The 22,729-nt window shown below is 45.1% G+C and overlaps 1 protein-coding gene and 1 long non-coding RNA gene across 2 annotated transcripts; both read left to right on the forward strand.

Moving 5' to 3' along the window:
* Positions 1-1,534: 1,534 nt before the first annotated feature.
* Positions 1,535-4,642, forward strand: PRR15 (proline rich 15). Its single transcript, XM_036074483.2, has 2 exons — positions 1,535-1,829; positions 3,575-4,642. The coding sequence occupies exon 2, from the start codon at positions 3,672-3,674 to the stop codon at positions 4,050-4,052; it is 381 nt and encodes a 126-aa protein (XP_035930376.1). The 5' UTR covers positions 1,535-1,829; positions 3,575-3,671; the 3' UTR covers positions 4,053-4,642.
* Positions 4,643-16,008: 11,366 nt separating this feature from the next.
* LOC144379672 (uncharacterized) lies at positions 16,009-22,517 on the forward strand. The gene is made up of 3 exons (XR_013443000.1): positions 16,009-16,079; positions 19,707-20,366; positions 20,939-22,517. It is a non-coding gene; the product is annotated as an uncharacterized LOC144379672 (long non-coding RNA).
* The last annotated feature ends 212 nt before the right edge of the window (positions 22,518-22,729 follow it).

The following is a 22,729-nucleotide window of genomic DNA, read 5'->3' on the forward strand; positions in this document are numbered from 1 at the left end:
TTGCAATAAATACGTGAAGTTGTCTCACTTTCAAATACACACTGTTGTGCCTATCACTTAAAAATCCAAGAATGCTAAATTTAGAAATTAAAGATATAAAGTATTCATATTTTATCGTAGTTCAGGCATTGAAATACTCTATAAAAATTTCTTTCCACTAATTCTACATTGTAAGTTATTTGAGGAAGTCATCATGTCTTTCACTATTTTTATGCTTCAGAAAGTCCTCAGAACAAAGATGCTCAGATGTCAGCTGCTCTATACCCACTCCTTAAGGGGAGTTATTCATGACCTAAAGGAACATCAAAATAGTGCTTTGAAAAGGAAGAGCATCCTGGAAGATGAAGCAGTTTGTACCTCTGCTCTCATTAGTGAAAATGACCTTATGCCAAGGCCTTTCTACCCAACCAATAAAAAGTACACATATGTTCCCAGGAGCAAAAAGCCCCCTGAACCCTTGCGGAAATCCACTGGTTCACTTCCCCTAGCGGCTCAGGGCTGGATTTGTACTCCCCAGGTGGAGTGCCTGTCCACTGGACTTCCAGAGCTGAGGGAAGGAATTCCACATCCTCACTTATTTTAAGAGACCAAGACTGTCGGGGGGCGGTCTAACTTGCTAGTGAACACCGTGGGAGCTGGATCAGACCTCCTGGGTTCAAATCCGACTCTTAACCAGGCGTGCAACTTTGAGCAACCATTTAGCTTTCAGCGCTAGGGTCTCCTCGCCTATCAAGTGAGGAAAACAACAGCACCTACGTCCTAGGGCTCCTGTGAGGAGTAAACGAGTTAACCCCCAGAAAGCGCTGGAAACAGCGCCTGGCTGGCACACAGCGAACCGTTAACATTACGCCTTTCAACTTAGAGTGCCTGCAACTCTGCAACATTTTGCCTGGATATGAAACAGCTCCTGGGAATTACAAAACTGGAGTCCTGGGAGCTGAGTGGCCATGGCTAGGGACCCGGAGAGGAAGGGAGAAAAGAAAACGGGGCAGGGGCAGAGAGAGAGCTGGGGCGACATTTACGCAGCGGCGCCCACCTACATACAGCCTCGGTCACCTGGTCTACCGTCTCCTCTACCGTTTCTTTTTGGAGAAGGAGTCCGACCGGCGAGCGGCGCAGCACGGCGTTTCTCCAATCAGACACCCCAGGCTGGCGCCACGTACGCGACCTGATCCAATCTCGTCCCCAGGAGGGCGGGAACGCGAAGTTCCTACCTGCACCTGTGGCAGCTGTGGCCGCCTCCTCGGTTGTTTGTTGTTGGGTTTTTTTGTTGGTTTTTTTTCCCCCCATCTGACCCGGGGTTCTGGTTTCTCGAATCACTTGGCGAATAACCAGCAGGTGGGCAGATAGATGTCTTTTCCAGTGCAGAGGACCGACGTGTAGGCAGGTTCAATGCAGCAGAGTGAGCAGCCGAGGTCCCATCTCCCCGCGGCTGCCGGGAAGAGACGCTAGCAGGGAAGAGGGACGCGCGCGAGAATGAAAGGCTTACTAACCCGGAGAGCCTGCGTGGGCACTTACCTGGGGCAGTGAGCCTGGCACCTGTTCGCCGGGCGCCCTCCGGCCGGAGCCGAACTCGCCGCGAGCCCAGAACTGCCGCCACGCTGCGGCGGGCAGAAGCTGGAGGCGCCCGGGGAGACCAACAACAGCAATCGGCTTAGCTGGACTGCAGAGATTTCGGCTGACACACCTTACAGAAAGAAGCCCGACCTCCCCAAGACTGCGCGGGAGGGACGCTGCGCCCGGCTTCCAGGTTGTCCCAAGTGCACCCCCTCCGTTCTCTTGGAGGCGAGGGCGACGCGGAGTCGTGGGATCCTGGGAAGCCCGAACAGGTGAGCGATTAAGATTATTCTGCGTCCGCCAAAACAGAGCCCATTCCCGGGAAATTGCGAGCCGCAGGCGCTCCGCGTACATTTGCGTAATTTGCAGTCTTTTCCTTGCGCAATTAGTGCAAAGCGTTTCCGCGCACACGGTTGTGAAAAAGAATGTAGGGTGGAAGACAGAAGGTAGCCATCAGGACACCCCCACCACCAATGAATAATTTGGGGGTGCTTCTCCGATCTGTACAATAGAGGGAGCAGGATGTTTGCAAACCCAGCTGCAAACTGTGCCTGGTGGTTGTGGGTGCCTTTTTACGGGAAGAACTTTTGGCGGTTTTATCTTCTATTGTTTTCAAGTCGCAGCCCGAGTGTGCCCTCGGGGCGTCTGGGGAGGAGCCGGGGCCCAGGTCTCTGCTGCGGAGGCCGCCGCGCCGCCTCGCGTAGGCGCTCCAACTTTCCCAGCGGTTCCGGGAGCAGAGCCTCCAACAACAAACACCTCTGAAGTTTCGCTCCTCGGCGCGCCGGCAAATCCCGGGAGCGCCAGGCGCGTGGGATGGGAAGGAGCCCAGAGGAAACCTGGAACTGCTCCGCGGCACAAGCGAATCCTGCGCATTCGTAGAGTTAGCGCCCGTAGACCCAGCACAGAAAGGGCTCACAGGACACTCGCTTCCGATATTAGCACCTTCAGGGTCAAGAAACAGCCTTTTCAAAAAAAAAAAAAAAAGAAAGAAACAGCCTTTTCGCTCCGCAGAGCGCTGTTTTAAAAGTTGGGGAGAAGCCCAACGGTTTGGAGTTCCTGGTTGCGCACAGCGTGTTTCCTCTCTGGAGGGAGGAATTGCGGGGAAAAAAAAAAAACAAAACAGAAATCTTTCATTTGTAACTAAAAATCTCAAGAGTTGCCTGGTACAAACAGGCTCGGTGCATATTTTAATACAGAACTAAGAGAAGAGGACATTTGGCGGTTGGCCTCATCTCAACCATCCGCCGGGGGTGGCTTCAAAGAGACGTAAGATTGGTCTCTGGGGAATAAAAGGAAGCGTGGGATGGCAGTTTTCAAGGGAAGTTAAGTCTAGACGTGCTTCTCTGAAAGCGACAAGGCAGAAGTTCTGTCAAAAGCAGAATTTAAAAGAAACAAAACACCGTGAGCTTGTCCCTCGCTCTTATTGGCGTGTAAATTCCCCCTGAAAAATCACATGGAAAAGGGTCATGTGACAGAAGTCTATGGAAAAAAGCCTTTGAGGGAAATTTCGGAACTGTTGACAGGGGTCTCATATTCAGTGCTCACCAACAGGGGGGACGTGCTCGCTCCCGGGCGCCCTACTCCCAGGTGCTCATCGAAGAGGAGGCCCCTCTGTGCCAAGTGGGTCACCTTTGGGCGTCCCTCTACAGTCGGTAAAGGTGACGGGACAGGCCAGCTTCCCTCTCGAGCCGGGTTCATTCAGATGCCCGGGAAACTCCTCTGGGGGCCCGGGGCGCGCGGACCACCGCACCCGCCGGGGAGGCCAGGCAAGGTTTGAGGCGGGGGAGTGCCAAGCTGTCTGGAGACCAGACGGTGGCGCCCTGGGGGCCACTCGTCCGCCTTCGCCCTCTGGGGCGCAACGGGGCTCTCGGAGGGCGGCGCAGCTCCGGGCGCACGGCTGCGGGCTCTCGGACCCCGCGGATCGCGCGTCGGGCGGGGCGAGGGGGGGAAGTGCGGTTGGGGGCACGTGACTTAGACAAACCCCGTAACCAAGTTCTGTTTGCTTCCACCCGCACAGGCGGCTGCCTAGGCTCCCACCCCGCAGACCGCCCACCCCACCGGGAGAGCGGGCCCTTCCCCACCCGCCGCGCCCCGGACCCCCCGGCCGGCCGGCCATGGCCGACAGCGGCGGCACGGGCAGCTCCGGGCCCTGGTGGAAATCGCTAACCAACAGCAGGAAGAAAAGCAAGGAAGCCGCGGTAGGCGCGCAGCCGCCCGCGCAAGCCGCCCCCGGGGAGCCCGCGCCGCCCAGCCCGGACTGGACTAGCAGCTCCCAGGAGAATCAACACCCCAATCTGCCCGGGGGGACCGGCGAGCCCCACAAGCCAGACAAGTTGTGCGGGGAGAAATCGGGCTGCAGCCGCCGCAATTTGAAGATCTCGCGCTCCGGCCGCTTTAAAGAGAAGAGGAAAGTGCGCGCCACTCTGCTCCCTGAAGGAGTCAGGTCCCCGGAGGAGGCGGACTTCCCTGGCGACCCGCACGGCGACACGCAATAGCCAGAGCGCTCCAGGACTGTGTCTCTTCCCACCACTCCCCCCTACCCCCAGTTCCAAACCCGAGATTTCTGGCCCGCCCCAATACCCGGTGTCTCATCCCAACTTCAGAGTATTCACACAAGGCCTCCACGATTTTATTTTCCTGGAAATCGAAGTGTCCACTGAGTTTTCAATATTTCATGACTCAAGGAGTCATTGAGTATTTATCTGTGCTAAGAGAAGATAGATGCCACGGAGGAAGTTGGCATAATTATTTTTTTCCCGAAAAGTTCTGCCGTGGCCTCCACCCCTTGTGCCACCTGGGGAGTGAGTAGGGTACTTCTCTGAGTTGGTACCCCAGCTGGGACTGCACAGCCCCTCAAATGAGGAGGCCCTGCTCTGATTCAGGACTTGCTATTGGAAAGCAAATTAACGCCAGAGAAATGCACTTTAGACGTACTTCGGTAGACTCAGACCTTAAGTGAAGGGACAAGAGAGGGCAGGAAACCTTAGGTAGAAGCATTTTTAAGTAAGGCACGATTGCTTTTAATGTTGAACTACAAAACCGTACTGCCTATTTTAGTGTGGACTATTAAAATTGTTGCACTGTAAAACTTAAGGTGACTTTTGTGTTTTTTCCATTGCAAGACTGAAGTCCATCATACTTAAAAGCAGGCATGCAAAAGCCAAAGTGACAGAGTTAATCATTTGCCACACAACCTAACAGCTACTCTCGGAAGCTACAGGGAGGAGAACATTTCTGAAAACCAGTTAACACCCAGGCTGGAACCAGTTGACCCAATATCTCTATTTACTAACTAAATTTGAGGAAGGGAGGGAGCAGTACTAAATAGTTACTCCTAAATTCTCTTTGTTACTTCATACAGTAGAGTAGCTCACAACGCCAGTAATAATTCTTTTTACTGTCCATCGTTAACCTTACTAACCATTGTCTGAAAACACTTACTCAGACGGACTGAACTCTTCGTTTGTGCAAAGCTCACTTCTTTTCCCACCCCTTTGCTTCAAAAGCTTATTTCTTTAGTCTGACTTATGCATTTATCTGGTTTCAAAGCCTTTAGGTGTACTAATCTGAAGATTCTGAACAAAAATCTACCTGTTTGCTTTTGTTATGAACTTCAAGAAAAGGAGTAAATGAATACCACTTGCTTTCAGCAAATTACAAGAGAGTTATTGTAGTTGTTAAGGGCCACTGGGATCATTCCCACCACAATTCAGTTCATTTATAACAATCCAGAAATACATAGCAAGGAAATTGTAGTGGTCAAAGTATGTATGTGTATATGTGTGTGTAAATATATATGTGTATATATATATATATATATATATATATATATGTAATTATCTAAACCATATATACATATGGTTTAGATAATTATAAGCAAGAACTTGATTGGAGCTTCTGAATGTGTTATATAGAAAGGGGCAGGTTTTTGTTTCTCTCAAATTTATAAATTTATAAATTTATAAAATAGCAAAACGTTCTTTGGCTGAAGAGATTGAACAAAGAAACTTGATGAAAATAGTTAAAATGGACTTAAATTAGTGAATTAAGTTTGGGTACCAGCACAATAATAGAGTTTACCATTTGATACATGATTTCCACATACCAAAGGCTTAATCCAAAGGAAATTGTTCATATGAGGATTATGAACTATGAACACCTTACGTTAAAAGAGAAAATATATGAGCTTTTTTTTTTAATCATGAAAAGACTTATTTTTGTTGTGTAGTTAGAACTGGGAATACGTGACCAAAGTCTCATCAGTGTGAGCTTCCGGGATGAGGAAGACTTTATATTTAGTGTTAAGTGGGCCTCCCATCTCTAAACTCTGATGAAGAAGGGGGAGAGGAGAACATGCTGGAGAAGTTCATGGTAAGGAGAGGACTGCAGCCTGGAAGATCACCAGGAGTAAAGCAAGCAGAAGCTGCCAAATAAGGCTTTGGAACACCTTCGTAAGGCATTTTGATTCCACTTTGTAGAAAGTAATTAAAATTAGGGTAGATAACTACCCACAATAATTTTCCCCTCCCCTCCCAGGAGGACCAATAGATTAGGACTGTACCCATTTACAAAATCAAGCCTGCAATTGCATAATTTTAAAATTTTACACTAACTCTTTCACTCATGGTTTTATTGTTTTAGAAAACATTTTTTTTTCTTAAAAATTCCTTTCAATTCACAAAGCATTGGCATTTTCCCAGGTTCTATATCTTGTTTGGGGGGATCGCATCCAAGTCTATAATTGCTGCAGATAATCCATAGCAGACATATAGCAGTGGAACTTATTCACATGACATCTTTACCTCACTGTTCTGGAAGAATTGAAAACCATGCTAATGGCAATTATGACAGTGCAATACACAATCTGCAGTTGAGGTTTGTAATTACACCGTTTTAAAGCAGTCCTAATTATGCAGTGGGAGGAATGCACTGATTTAATCCCAACTCAGTGAAATCAGAAACCAAGCAAAATTGGTGGGATGAAAAGATCATGGGTAAGATGAGATAATTTGACAGTGTCTTGCTGGGATTTATATGCTTTACAGATGATTAATTACATTCTCATACTATGTATACAGATTTAAGTTTTTTAAACCTCAAGATAATTTATAGTAAATCAAGGGAAAGTGTTGAATTCAATTTGGAGTTAATTAGATTAGAGACTTTTGCTTAAACCGCCTTACAAATGAAATTTCACCCACAAGTTTGGAAACCATTAAAGAAATTTTAATACCATGCTTCCAAATGATATGGGGAGAAACAGGACAAAAATCTAGGTGTGTGTTGGCTAAACGCTTTTATAACCATGATAATTATATACACAGGGTAGTTTTCGCTTCTGTGTCTCTCCTTGCTGAGCAGTGACTCGTATCACAGTCACCTGAACGTCCCTTTTTGTTCATACTTCCATTGTTCACATTGTTCATCCCATTGTGATTTGCATTTCAAGAGCAGAGAGACTCTGTTTTGTGCATGCAGTTAGGACATTCTGCTTCAGTATAACACTGGGAAGTACTTTTTGTGCTTTGAAATATAATGTGAACTCAGCAAGCCTGATTTTGCCACATTCTTAGAAAGAAACTATAAACCTAATGAACAGTAGCACTGGCTAAAGCTTTGTCAGAAATAGTTCTCCTGAGGGATGCCTGGGTGGCTCAGTTGATTGTCTGCCTCCCGCTTGGGTCATGATCCCAGGGTCCTGGGATCGAGTCCTGAGTTGGGCTCCCTGCTCAGAGGGGAGCCTGCTTCTCCATCTGCCTGTCACTTCCCCTGCTTGTGTGCTCTCTCTCTCTCTCTGACAAATTAATAAAATCTATTAAAAAAAATAGTTCTTCCAAGATGCTCAGAGGAAAATTTCGGTGCCTTCAAATAAACAAATAATAAAAATGAGCAGAAAGAATTTCAAATAAAAAGTGAATCAGAGGGCGCCTGGGTGGCTCAGTTGGTTAAGCAACTGCCTTCGACTCAGGTCATGATCCTGGAGTCCCTGGATCGAGTCCCGCATTGGGCTCCCTGCTCGGCGGGGAGTCTGCTTCTCCCTCTGACCCTCCCCCCTCATGTGCTTTCTCTCTCATTCTCTCTCTCTCAAATAAAGAAATAAAATCTTTAAAAAAAAAAAAAGTGAATCAGAAAGGAATAAGTAGAAGAGTGGGATAATAATATCCAGTGACCACAGGACACTTTTTATGAGGAAAAGAGAGAAAGAGTATTATTTTCCCTAGCTGAGTCAGGTCAGCCAGACGTCAGAAACTAACACACAAAAAGCTGGCCTGATAGATACAGCAAAGGAAACTGATCTTTTAAAAGTCTATTTGATTCATGGAGCATTTTATTATAATCATACAGAAATGTAGGAGATTCTTTCTTGGGAATAAGCTCAAGTTTATCTCCATGGCAAGTAGAAAGTGGGACAAGAGATATTTTATACCATTTGATTATCAACATACAAGTACCTGAGACTAGAAACAAGTATGCAGCCCCGGGCAAACTTTGTCATTGATCAGCCGGCTGTCCATTAGGCATCATTCTTCTCAGCTCTTCTCTGTAGTCCCCCACCCCATACTCTCTTTGCCTCCCAGCCATTGCACGTGCATTCCAGTTAGGCTGGGGGTCATAGAAGAGGGGGTGCCAGGAGGTATAGGGCCTTCTCCGGCCTCCTGCAGGCACACCATGTAGACACAGCCACTTTGTCAAAAGATGGCCCTGCAGTTTTGGAATATGGGAAAGATAGCGTTCATGATGAGAGAAGATTATTACTAAGGAGATAGGATATAAGGAAACAATGCAGGCCTTCCCTAGCAGAGGACAGCTGACCATTTGTATAGAAATGGGAACAGCTATAGACCACAATAAATAAGACAGAGGACATAAGCGATCCTTCCACGTATTCAAGCCAAGGAATTCAGCCCTACTTCCAAACTGAATTGTGCTACAGACAACAAAGTCATGGACCGGTCATTACCATGTCAGAGTTGTTGGAAAACCTCATGCAATAAAAAAGATCCATGAGGAAGTGGTTTCATCTGAGATGTGTAACAAGATTATTACCCATGAGACAGAAATTTCTGGCCCTAAAACTAGAGAGAATCATGTTGAAGAAGCTGAAGGTCTCTGTCCATGAGAGGAGCCACTGATTGACCTGTCTGTTAAGTAGGGAATATGGGGCCCATCTTGGACCTCCTCATGCCCTTTTTGAAGGGATTTTCCTTGAGTTAAAATGCCCTGGATTATTAATTTCTTTCTAGTTCCAGTCCACAAGTAGAACTGCTGATTCATACCCTACAAGAATGGCAGCAAAAAGTTCCCACACAGTTTTCCAACATAGTTGTCTCTCTGACTCGTTCTTGAGTCTTTGACAATCTGATGTCAGTTTATTATTCTGTAAAATGATGGGATGGAGGCCATATTCCAGCTTTAAAACCCTCTGAGGATTCTGCTATTTTGAGCAGCTGGTTGTAAAACTAGTTCATATAATGCTCATTGTTTACTAGAAAACCCAAAGGCACCACCTGTTCAGTGCTGATGGTCAGGTGGGAGCCAGGGGGCATAATAAACGATGATAAGGCTACTGCCTCATGTCATCGTCTGGCCCAATAGTTGGGGTGATTCTTCTCTACAGGAACATCAAGGCTCAGTGTCATGTTAGAATCCAATATTTAACAGTTTGTCCTGTTACCTCAGCTTAGCATATTCTTTGCCCACCACCTGCCTGGCAAAGCCTCAATCTACCTTCAAGATTCAAGAGTCTCCCTCAGGGTAACTGTCAGGGACCTCCTTCCCCCAAAACACAGCTCCTGGAACATCCATGAGCCTGTGTTACCCACCACCGCTGACCATATTATGTGTATGTGATCATGTGTCTCTCTGTCCCTTAGTCAGGGAGCTCAGGGAAATTCAAGAGGCAATGCTTATTCTTCATTCCCCTGCGTGAACTCCTGGATTATCTACTAGGACATGGACCTCCGGGTAGGCAGCATGTGCAACTAGCACGTAGCTCTTGGTAGGGCCATAATTTTTTCTCCTCTAAGGAGGCAGGCTATGTCTGGCTGGTAGAGGAATATCTGAGGGTTGTGAATTGGTCAGAGTCTGATCAGGAGAGAGAAAACGGAGTGATTTGAACAGGGAGCATTTAATATAAAGAATTATTACCCATAACAGGGATGGCTAATAAGAAGTAATGAGAGATTGGCCAGTAAGGAGTAAAGAGAACCCCCAAAAATACAGGAATAAAGGACAGCCACCACCTGGGAGCTGAGATAGATTGCTCTTGCCTCCAACCACCCCCTGACCCAACTGGAAAGGGTACCGCCATGAACCACTGATCGGCAGAGAAGTCACTGTGGTGCCACAGGGGCAGAAGTTGCTGGAAATAGACCTTCTAGAACTGGTCCTGTGTGCCAGGAAGCACTAAAGCAATAATCACTAAATTATTTGAACCCCATGGATAAAAATACAGGAAACATCACTGCATTAATACAGTGTGGGAAGAAATTTAGGTTTCCGTAGGTTGGCAACATTAGTTTCAAGAGGGCAGTTGCTCACGATAAAGCGCTTTTGCAAAGTGAGAAAAAGATACTCCTTCTTCTGGGAGGACTTTGGCCCTGACGCTTTCCCATAGCAGATAGTCTTGCGCATAGCAGCTTGTAAGTCCATGAATAGATGGAACTAGGCTCCAAAGGTGAGAGGATTCAGGAGAGGACAGACAGGGTCTAGACCTGATTTTCTAACCAGTGGTTGTGTTACTTACCTGCTCTGGGCTTTCATTTTCTCACATAAAATGAGAAGTTCAAGCACTGCAAGTTCAAAGATTCTATTATTGTAATGTGTGTATAAAGGAGGTGGTGTCTACCTTTATATTTAAAAAACAAATCAGATCTCCAATACCTGCAACGAATTCCAGGGAAGCATTGCAATCAACATGGTGCCCCTCACCATTGACATATTTGGGGGGAGGGGCTGTGATCAGATCCACCCATATCAGCTCTTCTAGCTCCTGCAACTCTCCTCCTTTGTATACAGTACTACTCTTCCTTTCAGTTTTAACTATGACATTGGTTGCTCCAGTAAGAGCCCCCAGATGGAGTTAGGTCCCCCTCGTCTGCATTCCTTAGTGGACCGCACAGAATCCTATCCACAGATGGTACCAACCCTTTCTCCACCACCACATGGTAAACTATTTCAGGGAAGAACTCTGATTCCTGCTGGCTCTGCTGTGCCCAGCACATAGTGCTCATTGTTGAGCCAATGAGGATTTTCTTTTTTTAATTTTTTTATTAAAGATTTTTATTTATTTGACAGAGAGAAAGACAGCCAGAGAGGGAATACAAGCAGGGGAAGTGGGCAGAGGGAGAAGCAGGCTTCCCACCAAGCAGGGAGCCCGATGGGGGGCTCTGTCCCAGGATCCTGGGATCATGACTTGAGCCAAAGGCACACGCTTAACGACTGAGCCACCCAGGTGCCCCAAGCCAGTGAGGATTTAAATCCAATTTCTTGCAGGAGAAGTAGAACGGTATAGTAGTTACGACAGTAGTCTCTGAAGTCAGATGGGTTAGATTTAGATTCCGGGAATCTATCTGGGAAACTATATGAGTTACATAACCTAGCTATGCTTCAATTTTTTGTTTTTTTTTCTTTATTTGTGGGGTTTTTTTTGTTTTTCTGTTTTTGTTTTCCCCCAATTTTATTGAGACATAATTGACACATAATAGTGCATTAGTTTAAGGTGTACAACATGATTTGATATATTATTATGTGCTGAAATGATGACCACAGTAAGTTTAGATAACATTCATCACCTCACATTGTTACCAATTTTTTTCTTATGATGAGAACTTGTGAGATCTCCTCTCTTAGCAACTTTCAAATACACAAGACAGCGTTGTCAAAGACAGTCACCCTGCTGTACGTTATATCCTCAGAGCCTATTAATATTACAAGTAGAAATTTGTACCTTTTGATCACCTTTACCCATTTCCCCCCCCCTTGCCTCTGGCAACCACCAATCTGTTCCTTATTTCTATGAATTTGATTTTTTTTAGATTCGACATATAAGTGAGATCATCCAGTATTTGTCTTCCTCTGTCTGACATTTCATCTAAGCTTTAATTTTTTTCATCTTTAAAAATAATTGTTTCCAATTCACTGGCTTGTTATGAAGGTTGCATGGAAAGTCTACAGAACTGTACTCCACACGTGGTAAACTCTTGATAAATATTAGCCATTATTATTATAACCAAAATTCAATTCTATTTATGCAATATTGGTGCAGAAGGAGGAAGTGAGAAGGTAGAATGTGGCTTGTCCCAAGCCCTGTATAACTTCGAAGAAGACCCGGAAGCAGTTTAGAAATTCAAAGCCTTTCCTATTATTTTATAAACCCAGGGTCGCTCATGCCAGCTCACTCTGACAGCTGATCATCTGAAACAGCATCATCTTTATTTTTTTTTATTTTATTATGTTATGTTAGTCACCATACAATACATCATTAGTTTTTGATGTGGTGATCCACAATCCATTGTTTTCGTATAACAACCAGTGCTCCATGCAGTACGTGCCCTCCTTAATACCCATCACTGGGCTAACCCACCCCCCCACCGCCCTTCCGTCTAAAACCCTCAATTTGTTTCTCAGAGTCCATAGTCTTTCATGGTTCATCTCTCCCTCCGATTTCCTCCCCTTCATTTTTCCCTTCCTTCTCCTAATGTCCTCCATGCTGTTCCTTATGTTCCACAAATAAGTGAAACCATATGATAATTGACTTTCTCTGCTTGACTTATTTCGCTTAGCATAATCTCCTCCAGTCCCACCCATGTTGATGTAAAAGTTGGGTATTCATCCTTTCTGATGACTGAGTAATATTCCATTGTATATATGGACCACATCTTTTTTATCCATTCATCTGTTGAAGGGCATCTCGGCTCTTTCCACAGTTTGGCTATTGCGGACATTGCTGCTATGAACAGTGGGGTGCATATGGCCCTTCTTTTCACTACCTCTGTGTCTTTGGGGTAAATACCCAGTAGTGCAATTGCTGGGTCATAGGGTAGCTCTATTTTTAATTTTTTGAGGAACGTCCACAGTTTTCCAAAGTGGCTGTACAACTTGGCATTCCCACCAACAGTGTAAGAGGGTTCCCCTTTCTCCACAACCTCTCCAACATTTGTTGTTTCTTGCCTTGTCAATTTTTGCCATTCTAACTGGTGTAAGGTGGTACCTCAATGTGGTTTTGATTTGAATTTCCCTGATGGCTAATGATGATGAACATTTTTCCATGTGTCTGTTAGCCATTTGTATGCCTTCTTTGGAGAAGTGTCTGTTCATGTCTTCTGCCCATTTTTTTGACTTGATTATTTGTTTTTTGGGTGTTGAGTTTGAGAAGTTCTTTATAGATCTTGGATACCAGCCCTTTATCTGTAGTGTCATTTGCAAATATCTTCTCCCATTCTGTGGGTTGCCTCTTAGTTTTGTTGACTGTTTCCTTTGCTGTGCAGAAGCTTTTTATCTTGATGAAGTCCCAAAAGTTCATTTTTGCTTTAGTTTCACTAGCTTTTGGAGATGTATCTTGAAAGAAGTTGCTGTGGCCGATGTCATAGAGGTTACTGCCTATGTTCTCCTCTAGGATTTTGATGAATTCCTGTCTCACATTGAAGCCTTTCATTCATTTTGAGTTTATCTTTGTGAGTGGTGTTAGAGAATGGTCGAGTTTCATTCTTCTGCATGTGGCTGTCCAATTTTCCCAGCACCATTTATTGAAGAGACTGTCTTTTTTCCATTGCATATTTTTTCCTGCTTTGTCAAAGATTATTTGACCATAGAGTTCACAGCATCATCTTTAGAACTCTTTACATGTTAGGAAGAGAAGTCACAGATATAATGAATGGGCCTTGCTGATCTAGAAGGAAAAGCAGTTCTCAGGATGGAACCAAAATCTTATTGTTGCAGTCTTCAAAGTGATTATTTTTGTTTTGCTGATTTTTTTTTCTTATCATGCTTTTAATACAAATTCATCACCAATCTTTTGGAAAATACTAAATAAAAACTCAGAACCCCACTACCCAGAGTAAGCACCTCTGAGTGTATTTTCTTCCAGTTATTTTTTAAAGCATATATTATAGGTATGAGTTTGTAGGTGTGTTTAAAACCCTGAGATGAAGCTTTATTTTTAATTTTTCCCCCAGCTGGGTGAGGGATGGTGGGGAAGGAGAGGTGAGCATCAGCCTAAAATGACTGAGGTAGGATCATTACTTTGTCCCTCTGGAGACGGAGCCCTAAGAAGCCTCCGTGCAGCACTGAGCCCTGTTGATAACATCCCTCCTGCTGGCAAGTCTCCTGTGAGCACCTGTCCTTCAGCCTGTCCACAATCTCTTCCTCCCAGTCGCTCAAGCCAGAAAACTGGAAGTCATTCCTGGCGCCCTCCGTTCACCCAATTCATCAGTTTGTTCTGTATTTCTTTTTTTTTTTTTTAAGATTTTATTTATTTATTTGACAGAGAGAGACACAGCGAGAGAGGGAACACAAGCAGGGGGAGTGGGAGAGGGAGAAGCAGACTCCCCGCTGAGCAGGGAGCCCTATGCGGGGCTCGATCCCAGGACCCCGGTATCATGACCTGAGCCAAAGGCAGACGCTTAACAACTGAACCACCCAGGTGCCCCTCTTCTGTATTTCTAAGAAACTTTTTCAAATCTGAACATCTCTTTCCATCTCTCCTGACACAAAGTGAAAGCAACCCCCCTGTTTCTCATGCCTGGCCCAGCCTAGCAGCCTACTCACCTGCCATCTGTTTCCACTCCTGCCCCACTGTTCCCCAACCCACCTCGGGGTAGAACTTTTTAAAAAAGGTTGAAGGCTTTTTAAAAATCTTTAAAAAGATTTCAAAATGTTTCCAAATGGAAAGCTACACAGAGCATCTCCTTCCTCTGATGAGACAATACCCTCAGGATAAAATCTGAAACCACTAAAAGTGCCTTAAAGTACCTGCCCTCCAAGGTCAAGCCTCCGTCCCCCCGCCTTCGCCCATGCCCTCTGTCCCCCCAGCCCTCCGAAGCAGGCCCGGTCCAACTCACTGAGCAATGTTCTCTTTTTCATCAGGTTCTGGCTCCCGTTCTCCCGGCTGCCTGGAAACCCTTCTGGGGATCAGTTTGTTCAAGGATCCATGAGCTTGATGAACCCCCTTAGATCAGCTCTTTCTTTGCAGACTTCCAGGGCCCTGGAGGCCACTGCTGTGACTTGAGCAGCCACATGGACCGGAACTCCAGTGGGGTTATCTTCCTTCCCCAGCTGCTTTCCTTGTGAGGATGTAGAAGTGACAATTCCACTTCGTGGTGTTTTCGCATGAACTAAGTCCACATGAAGCATCTCTCTGACAGATAAGCGCACAGCCCAGAGGAAGGCCTCAGTACTCTCAGCTGTTTTATTCTTCCTGCTGAATGATGGCTTGAGATGGCCTGGAGGCATTACTGCAGTGGTCTTCTTGAGAAACTGGAATGTGGAGGCTCCATTCCCTAGGAGAATCCTGAGGAGTCTGCATTCTAGAAAATTGTGCTTATGTCCTTGTTCCAAAAACTCAAGGACAGGCGGACATGGGAGAGGGTCTAGGAGATGGGAAGAAAGAGAGCCACAGGTCCAGGCCCTGAGATGGGGGTTCTGTGTCACCATCTTTATATTCAAGGAGGTACCCTAAACCTGGGATTGTTTAGTGAATGCATTTACAATGTTGCCAGATCCTCCAATGAGGGAGGTAAAATCAGAAAATGAAGAAGCAGTTCGCTTGGTAGTTAGACGCAATGGTGAATTTCAGGAATGCCTAGGCATGGCTTAGGGTGTCCCTGGGACACCACTCTGTGAACAACAAAATCTCTAAAGCCTGGGGGTGACCATTCTTCCTGGGCTTCTGATCTAGGAGAAAAACAAGGAAGCAGCTTCATCCCCATGATCCACAGGGTTTACTCAAGCTGTCCCTGGCTGTGTAAATGCGGTGGGCGCGGGGGGGGGGGGAGGGGGGACACATCACCTGGGACAACTTTTGTAGAGATGACAATGCTGAGAATTTAGGACAAGACTTGGGTAGCTCACTGGCAGTTCCCTGGAGGATTTCAACACCTCTGAGCCTCGGCCGACCGTCCCTGGCAGGAAATCTGTCTCAGTCTGAGTTTGCAGAAGGGTGTGTTTTAATTAAAGGCAGCTGTTCATATCTTCACCCTTGAACGTATTCTAAGTTTCTTTTACACTGACGCCAATTCTCAGGACTTAGATGGAGAGATTGAAGTGGGGGGAGGGGGTATGGTGGGGAAGGAGACAGAAACAGCCACGGAGCAGGACATGCAGCCTAATGAGGGCCCCAACAGGCATAAGAGGTCTGAAAGGAAGTGCCCGACATCCCCCAGTTAATCGTGATAAGAACATGGGTGTGGTCGCCCCTGATCCTGGCAGAGCTGAAACTACCAGCCCCAGGAGTATTCGGAGGGAGGAAGACAGCTCTTTCCAGTCTACAGGGGCAGAGAGCTATGGCTTTTCAGGAAGGAAAGGTAAAATTTTACCCATTGTACCTTCTAATTGTGGGGGCACTTAACTGTCTTATTTTTGCAATGTAATATTTAATTGAAGGGATCTATAACTTCAGCACAAATCAACAACGATTTATTGAGTACATACTACGTGCAATCCCCTGTATGGGCCTTGGGACAAAAAAATGAATAAGACACAGATGTTTTTAGTGCTTCACATACTTCATAAATTTAAGCCCTGGTCGTGCCCTTTCAATAATTAATTAATTCTGCAAATATTTATTGAGTTAATTCATCCTTTTATTTATTCAATGTGCCTATTAGGTATCAGGCAATGAACTAAACTGCAGATGCAGGAGAAAATAGGGTCTTAATCTGTTCTTATTTATAGTCTCGGTGCAATACTGTGTAATACAAACAATGATGGTTTGGAGATTGGTGTTGGATCATGCAGGAACCACCCAGGATATTTTGATGAATTAATTACATCTCAGGAATTGTGAATGACCTGAAGTGTTAAACATGCTCACAATCCTGAACAAATGAGCCCTTTGCTTCCGGATTAACATCTCTGCATACTTGAGCCAACACACGGGAGATGCCACCAGCAGAGTGTGGTGTTCTGCCTCTTAACTCCTCAAGTGTGCAGAGCTCCAGAGAGGTCAGAGTCTGAAGCAGCCCTTGATGGGGGGGCGGGGGTAGTCTTCTGGGAGATCTCAACCCCTTTGACTTCTCAAGATATGCAGATTCACTTCTTGGGAGCCAGTATGCCTCCATCCCCAAACCAGAGCACCATGTCTACTCTCACCAATGAACGAATCCTGAGATGTGCTGTGCTATATGGTTTAACCTGTTGTTAGTTGGAGCAGGAGCACCCATCAGCCGAACCATCCACCGCGACAGAATTAGCTCCCTTTATCGCAACTGTCAGTGGATTGCTGCTTGCAGTTCTGTGCAAGGACAAGAGATGACTAGGGAGATAATGATGTGTTCTTCCTTTGGCAATCAGTCTATTGTGAAGGAGGGCTCATAAACCCACATGCAGTCTCTCAAGAGCAACTGTTTCAGTGGGAAGAGAGTTCCAATACTATACCACACACCTGCCTGCCTGACTCAACAGCCTTCTTTTCCCCTTGGTCTCTCAGGGAGATGATGAGCCTGACTAAATTCACTAAAGCCAACCTGATTTGCATCCTTCCTTTCTACTATTCATCCAGCCATCAAACTTTCTGTTCCTGAACTCATTGATTGGGATACTCATTCAAATATTTATTTTCAGGCTTTTCAAGCTATAAAAATGTTGTCTTGCTTTCCCAAGCCATGGCTACTTCTCTGGTTAGTTATAAGAATTATAGGACTCGTTCACCACTCTGGAAAACAGTATGGAGGTTCTTCAAAAAGTTGAAAATAGAGCTACCATACGATCCAGCAATTGCACTACTGGGTATTTACCCCAAAGATACAAATGTAGGGATCCAAAGGGGTACGTGCACCCCAATGTTTATAGCAGCAATGTCCACAATAGCCAAACTGTGGAAAGAGCCAAGATGTCCATCGACAGATGAATGGATAAAGAAGATGTGGTATATATATATATACAATGGAATATTATGCAGCCATCAAAAAGAATGAAATCTTGCCATTTGCAACGACGTAGATGGAACTGGAGGGTGTTATGCTGAGCGAAATAAGTCAATCAGAGAAAGACATGTATCATATGACCTCACTGATATGAGGAATTCTTAATCTCAGGAAACAAACTGAGGGTTGCTGGAGTGGTGGGGGGTGGGAGGGATGGGACGGCTGGGTGATAGACATTGGGGAGGGTATGTGCTATGGTGAGCACTGTGAATTGTGCAAGACTGTTGAATCACAGATCTGTACCTCTGAAGCAAATAATACATTATATGTTAAAAAAAAAAAAAAGGAGAAGAAGAAGATAGTAGGAGGGGAAGAATGAAGGGGGGGAAATCGGAGGGGGAGATGAACCATGAGAGACAATGGACTCTGAAAAACAAACTGAGGGTTCTGGAGGGGAGGGGGGTGGGAGGATGGCTCAGCCTGGTGATGGGTATTAAAGAGGGCATGTACTGAATGGAGCACTGTGTGTTATACGCAAACAATGAATCATGGAACACTACATCAAAAACTAATGATGTAATGTATGGTGATTAACATAACATAATAAAAAAAAGAATTATAGGACTCTTTCATTAGGCAATGACTTCTACTAACTCCCCAGGAAAAATGTACCAATGTACATAACCTCGTCACCTCATACTTAAGAAACAGTCACAACTGCTGCCAAGCAGGGCAAGATGCTGAGGATAGTTAGCATTTATATAGGGCTTCATAATTGAGGAACCGCTTATGTATCTATAATTTCATGTGATCCATACAAAAACAGTGCATGGCAGATGGTTTAGATTATTATTCCTATACCCATGCCCCTTTGATATGTGACTTTGCAGCGCCTCCCATCAGGATATGGAGTCCGCTCCTAACCTTTGTCTTTGGGCTCATCTCTAGTGTCTTGCTTTGGCCAATAGAATATGGTAGAAGTGATATTCCGCCAACTCCAAGTGTATTGGTCTGCTCAGGCTGTCATAACAAAATACCATGGACTGGGGGCTCAAACAACAGAAATTTATATTCTCACACTTCTGGAGAACTGAAGTCCAAGATCAAGTGCCATCAGGGTTGGTTTCTGGTGAGAACTCACTTCCTGGCTTGCAAATAGTTGTCTTCACACTGTGTCCCCATATGGCCTCTCCTCTGTGGTCCTGTGAAGACAAGGAGATCTCTGGTGTCTTTGCTTCTTCTTAGAAGGATGGCAGTCCTATCAGATTAAGGCCCTGCCTTCATGACCTCATTTAACCTTTATTGCTTCAGTATAGTTTCTATCTCCAAACATTAGGGATTTAGGGCTTCAACATATGAATTTAGGGGAACATGATTCAGTCCAAGACTAGGCTTCAAGGGGCCTCATGATCTTGACTCTCTCTTGGGACCTGCTGCCTACTTGAAACAGTCTGGGATAGCCAGTTGGAGGAGACATACAACATGAAGTAGAAATAAGCTGTCTCCTGAGGCCACCTGAGACCGGCACAACCAACAGCAACCTGGTCACGGACTGCAAATGCAGGAGGGAGCTAGATGATACCAGAGCCACCCAGCTGAGCCCAGTCCAAAGTGGTGCAGAACTGTGCACAAATTAGTTGTCAGTGTTGTAAGCTACTAAATCTGGGCTTGGTTTGTTAGGCAGCAAAAGCTGACTGATTTGGTAGGTATCACATTTGTCCCCAATTTGTTGAAGAGAAATGGGATCGCAAGAAAGTAAGTGATCACGCAAGCTTTTATGGGTAGTAAGTCCTAGAGAGTAGAGGGTAGTCTTCTGAATCCAAATCCTTTGTTTTTTCTACTCCAGGAAAGAGGGACTCCGTCTAGAAACACAGATACATTGATGTGGGCTTTTCCTAACAAATCGATTTTTAATGGGCTGAACTTTTGAGTGAATAAGTGTGTATGTGAATGTATGTGTAATGTGTGTGCATGTGTGTGTGCATATATAGACACCTGTATTTCCTCTGAAGGGTGCAAGCTGAGTGTTTATCAGGTTTTTGATGTTTTGTTTTGTTTTATCCCAAGGGAATAGCTTTATGGACTGTGATGAATCCAGGCCCTGCATATTTATGTCAGCCTTCCCAGAATGGCCGCCGTGTAGAAGTGGGCATGTGTTTCCATCTGCTTCTTTGCCACGGACCTCAGAGTGTTTTGCAAAACTTTCCGTGAAATGCTGGAGACTACTGTAGAAACTGAGGTCAGGAAGAGAGCAGGGCTGCAAAGAAACACTCACTGGGATGGAAGATGTTTGCTATTTGAGAAGAATGATGGACAAGGGCCTTGAAGGGGGGACTTGACTTGTGGGACCCCCCCCAGGAGGACTTCCTCGGGACTGAGCTCTATCCCTTCATTGACAGCCATATTCCCCAGCTTCCTAATAGCAAAATCTCTGGGGTATTTCCAATATTTTGCTCTTTATGACAATGCAACATAGGATAATTTGAACATAGATCATTTCATACCAGTATAAATTTTTCTGTAAAATAAAATCCTGGAAGTAGGCATGCGGGGTCAAAGAATATGCATTCCACAATTTTTTTATGGACAAGTTTTATAGATGTCATCCAATTGCCACTGTAAAGGTGGTACCAATTTACACTTCACCAGCAATGTATGAACTGACCTTTTCTCCATAGCCTCGCCAAGAGAACATTATCTAACTTTCGGGTTTTACCTACATAATAGGTAAGAAATGACATATATATCAAAGTAATTTCAGTTTGCATTTCTCTTATTATGAGTAGGCTTGTATCTTTTGGAATATTTAATTTGTATATATTTATGTGAACTCTGTTCCTTTGTCCATTTTTTCTATCATGGCATTGGTTTAATTGTTCTTTAATCATGAGATATGCTAGTCCTGGATCTCTAACCAGATTGCTTTTAATTACATTTTTGCATGACATTATTGAATTATTGTATTCTTTAACTGTCTTGAGTTATGTTGGTTTTGTGGGATTTTTTTTATGATTTATTGCAAATCTCCAATCAGATGATCAATTCCCTAAGTACAGGACCCATGAATTGCATTTACTTCTCTATTACTGTTCTATTCTAGTGTAAGGCTAAGTAATCTTTCATCACCAGTAAGTGTTTGCCTTACTGAATGAGTAAGAATGGAAGAGCTGAATGTTGTCTGGAGGGTGGGATAGCTGGGATCTCAGCCATCATGGGTTGAATGGTGACCCCTGCAAAACGTATGTCCTAACTGGCAGGATCTATGAATAACACCTTATTTGGAAAATGGGTCTTTGCAGATTCATAAGTTAAGAATCCTAAGAGGAGATCATCCTAGATTCTCCAGGTGGGCCTTAAATCCAACAGTATCCTTGAGACACACAGAGAAGGAGCACAGCGGAAAAGGAGGAGAGGGCCACACGAAGAGGAAGGCAGAGATTGGATGCAGCCACAACCCAAGGAACCCCTGGAGCCGCCAGCAGCGGGAAGGGGCAGGGAATTGTTCTCCCCTAGAGGCTTCAGAGGAAGTGCGGCCCTGCTGACAATTTGATTTCAGCCTTTCGGCCTCCCCAACTATGAGAGAATAAATCTGTGCTGCTGTAAGCCACCAAGTTGTGGTAATTTGTTATGGCAGCCACAGGAAACAGACTCTCCATCAGCCTTCCTCCTTTGGTCTGCTCTCTGCCACATTCGGGAAGCACGCCGGTTACCCAGCCGACTGTGAGACAGGAAGAGAGAGGACTGAAGGGACAGAAAAGCTCAGGAGAGGAGGGAACACGCAGGGCTGGCAGTCGTGCGTGGAGAAGGAGAAGAGAGAGCAAAAGAAGGAAGAGAAGAAGAAAAACTGAAGCAAAAGGAAAAAATGAGGTGCGGAGGAGTTGGCCTCTGCTCAGATACTCGCCTTTCTCCTCATCTTCTCTTTCTCCAGTCTCTCCTCCTTCCCTCCCTCAGCATCTCCCGGCTCCCTCAGGCATTCTGGCACTAAGCAAGTTCGCGTTTGTGCTGCTTAGATCGTCTGTCTCATCCCACAATTTCGGGTTACAATCTGCAGGCACCAGTGAGAGGGTTAGAAGCTTGAGCAGAGGCACCTGCTCACCCCGAAAGCGCCCCCTCCAGCAGCCCACGCTGACCATAACGCCGCATGCTGGCATTCAGGGGCTCCTGCGCCCAGGCAGGGCCCTCCACACACCAGGGTTCAAGCACCGGCCTGGAAAGCTTCTGTGGTCACGCCGTCCCGCCCACCCTACCTTCCCCCTAACAGGAGTGAGTGAAACAAAGGAATGAGGCCAGAATTGCAAATTGTGCAGTTCCAAAGTTTCCAAAGGCTGGATGGAGATTGTGGTTATTTTTGTGGTTTATAGTCTGGATTTGCCTGAGGGGCTTTAGTCGGCTCTGTGCTGCCTCTGGTGGTCACTGGCAGTAGTGCTCCCCTGAAGGACCTCCTTGTCCACAAACGCCTCACCCCGTTTTTAAAAATTTCTCTGTGTTTTTATTTAGGAATTTTATTTAGGATTCTTTTTACATAAAGAAGCTTTAAAAGCATTTTCAGAATCAATTCCATTTTTTTCCCCATTATTTTTAATTTACCTGAGGTAAAAATCCCCCTCTTTTTCGTGTACAGTTCTGTGAGTTTTGACAAATTACAGCATGCTATAACAACCATCACAGTTCCTTCACTCCAGAAAATCCCCCCCTGCTGCAACTTTGTAATCAAAACCTTCCCCTCACCCTTCAGTCTTGTTTCTATCCCTACAGTGTTGTTCCTTTCAGAATTTCATACAGTACTTTTTGAACCTTGCTTCTTTCACTCAGCATTATATATTTGATTGGCACAATGCATCCATGTTGAGAGTATCAGTAGTTCGTTCCTTTTTATTCCTGAAAAATAAAAACAATAAAAACAAACAGTTGTAATGGATGTACAACTGTTTGTTTATTCATTTACCCAAAGTAGGATATTTAGGTTGTTTTGGGTCTTTGCAATTATGAATCACACTGCCACAATTATTTGAATACAGGTTTTTGTGTGAGCATAAGTTTTCATTTCTCTAAGGTAAATAGATAGGAGTAGGATTGTTTCATTATATGGT

This window comes from Halichoerus grypus, chromosome 12 (assembly GCF_964656455.1).
Source record: "Halichoerus grypus chromosome 12, mHalGry1.hap1.1, whole genome shotgun sequence".
Lineage (NCBI taxonomy): Eukaryota > Metazoa > Chordata > Mammalia > Carnivora > Phocidae > Halichoerus > Halichoerus grypus.

Excerpts from the sequence above, each read along its gene's own strand:
- PRR15 (XM_036074483.2), top strand. The coding sequence starts at position 3,672 with ATGGCCGACAGCGGCGGCACGGGCAGCTCCGGGCCCTGGTGGAAATCG.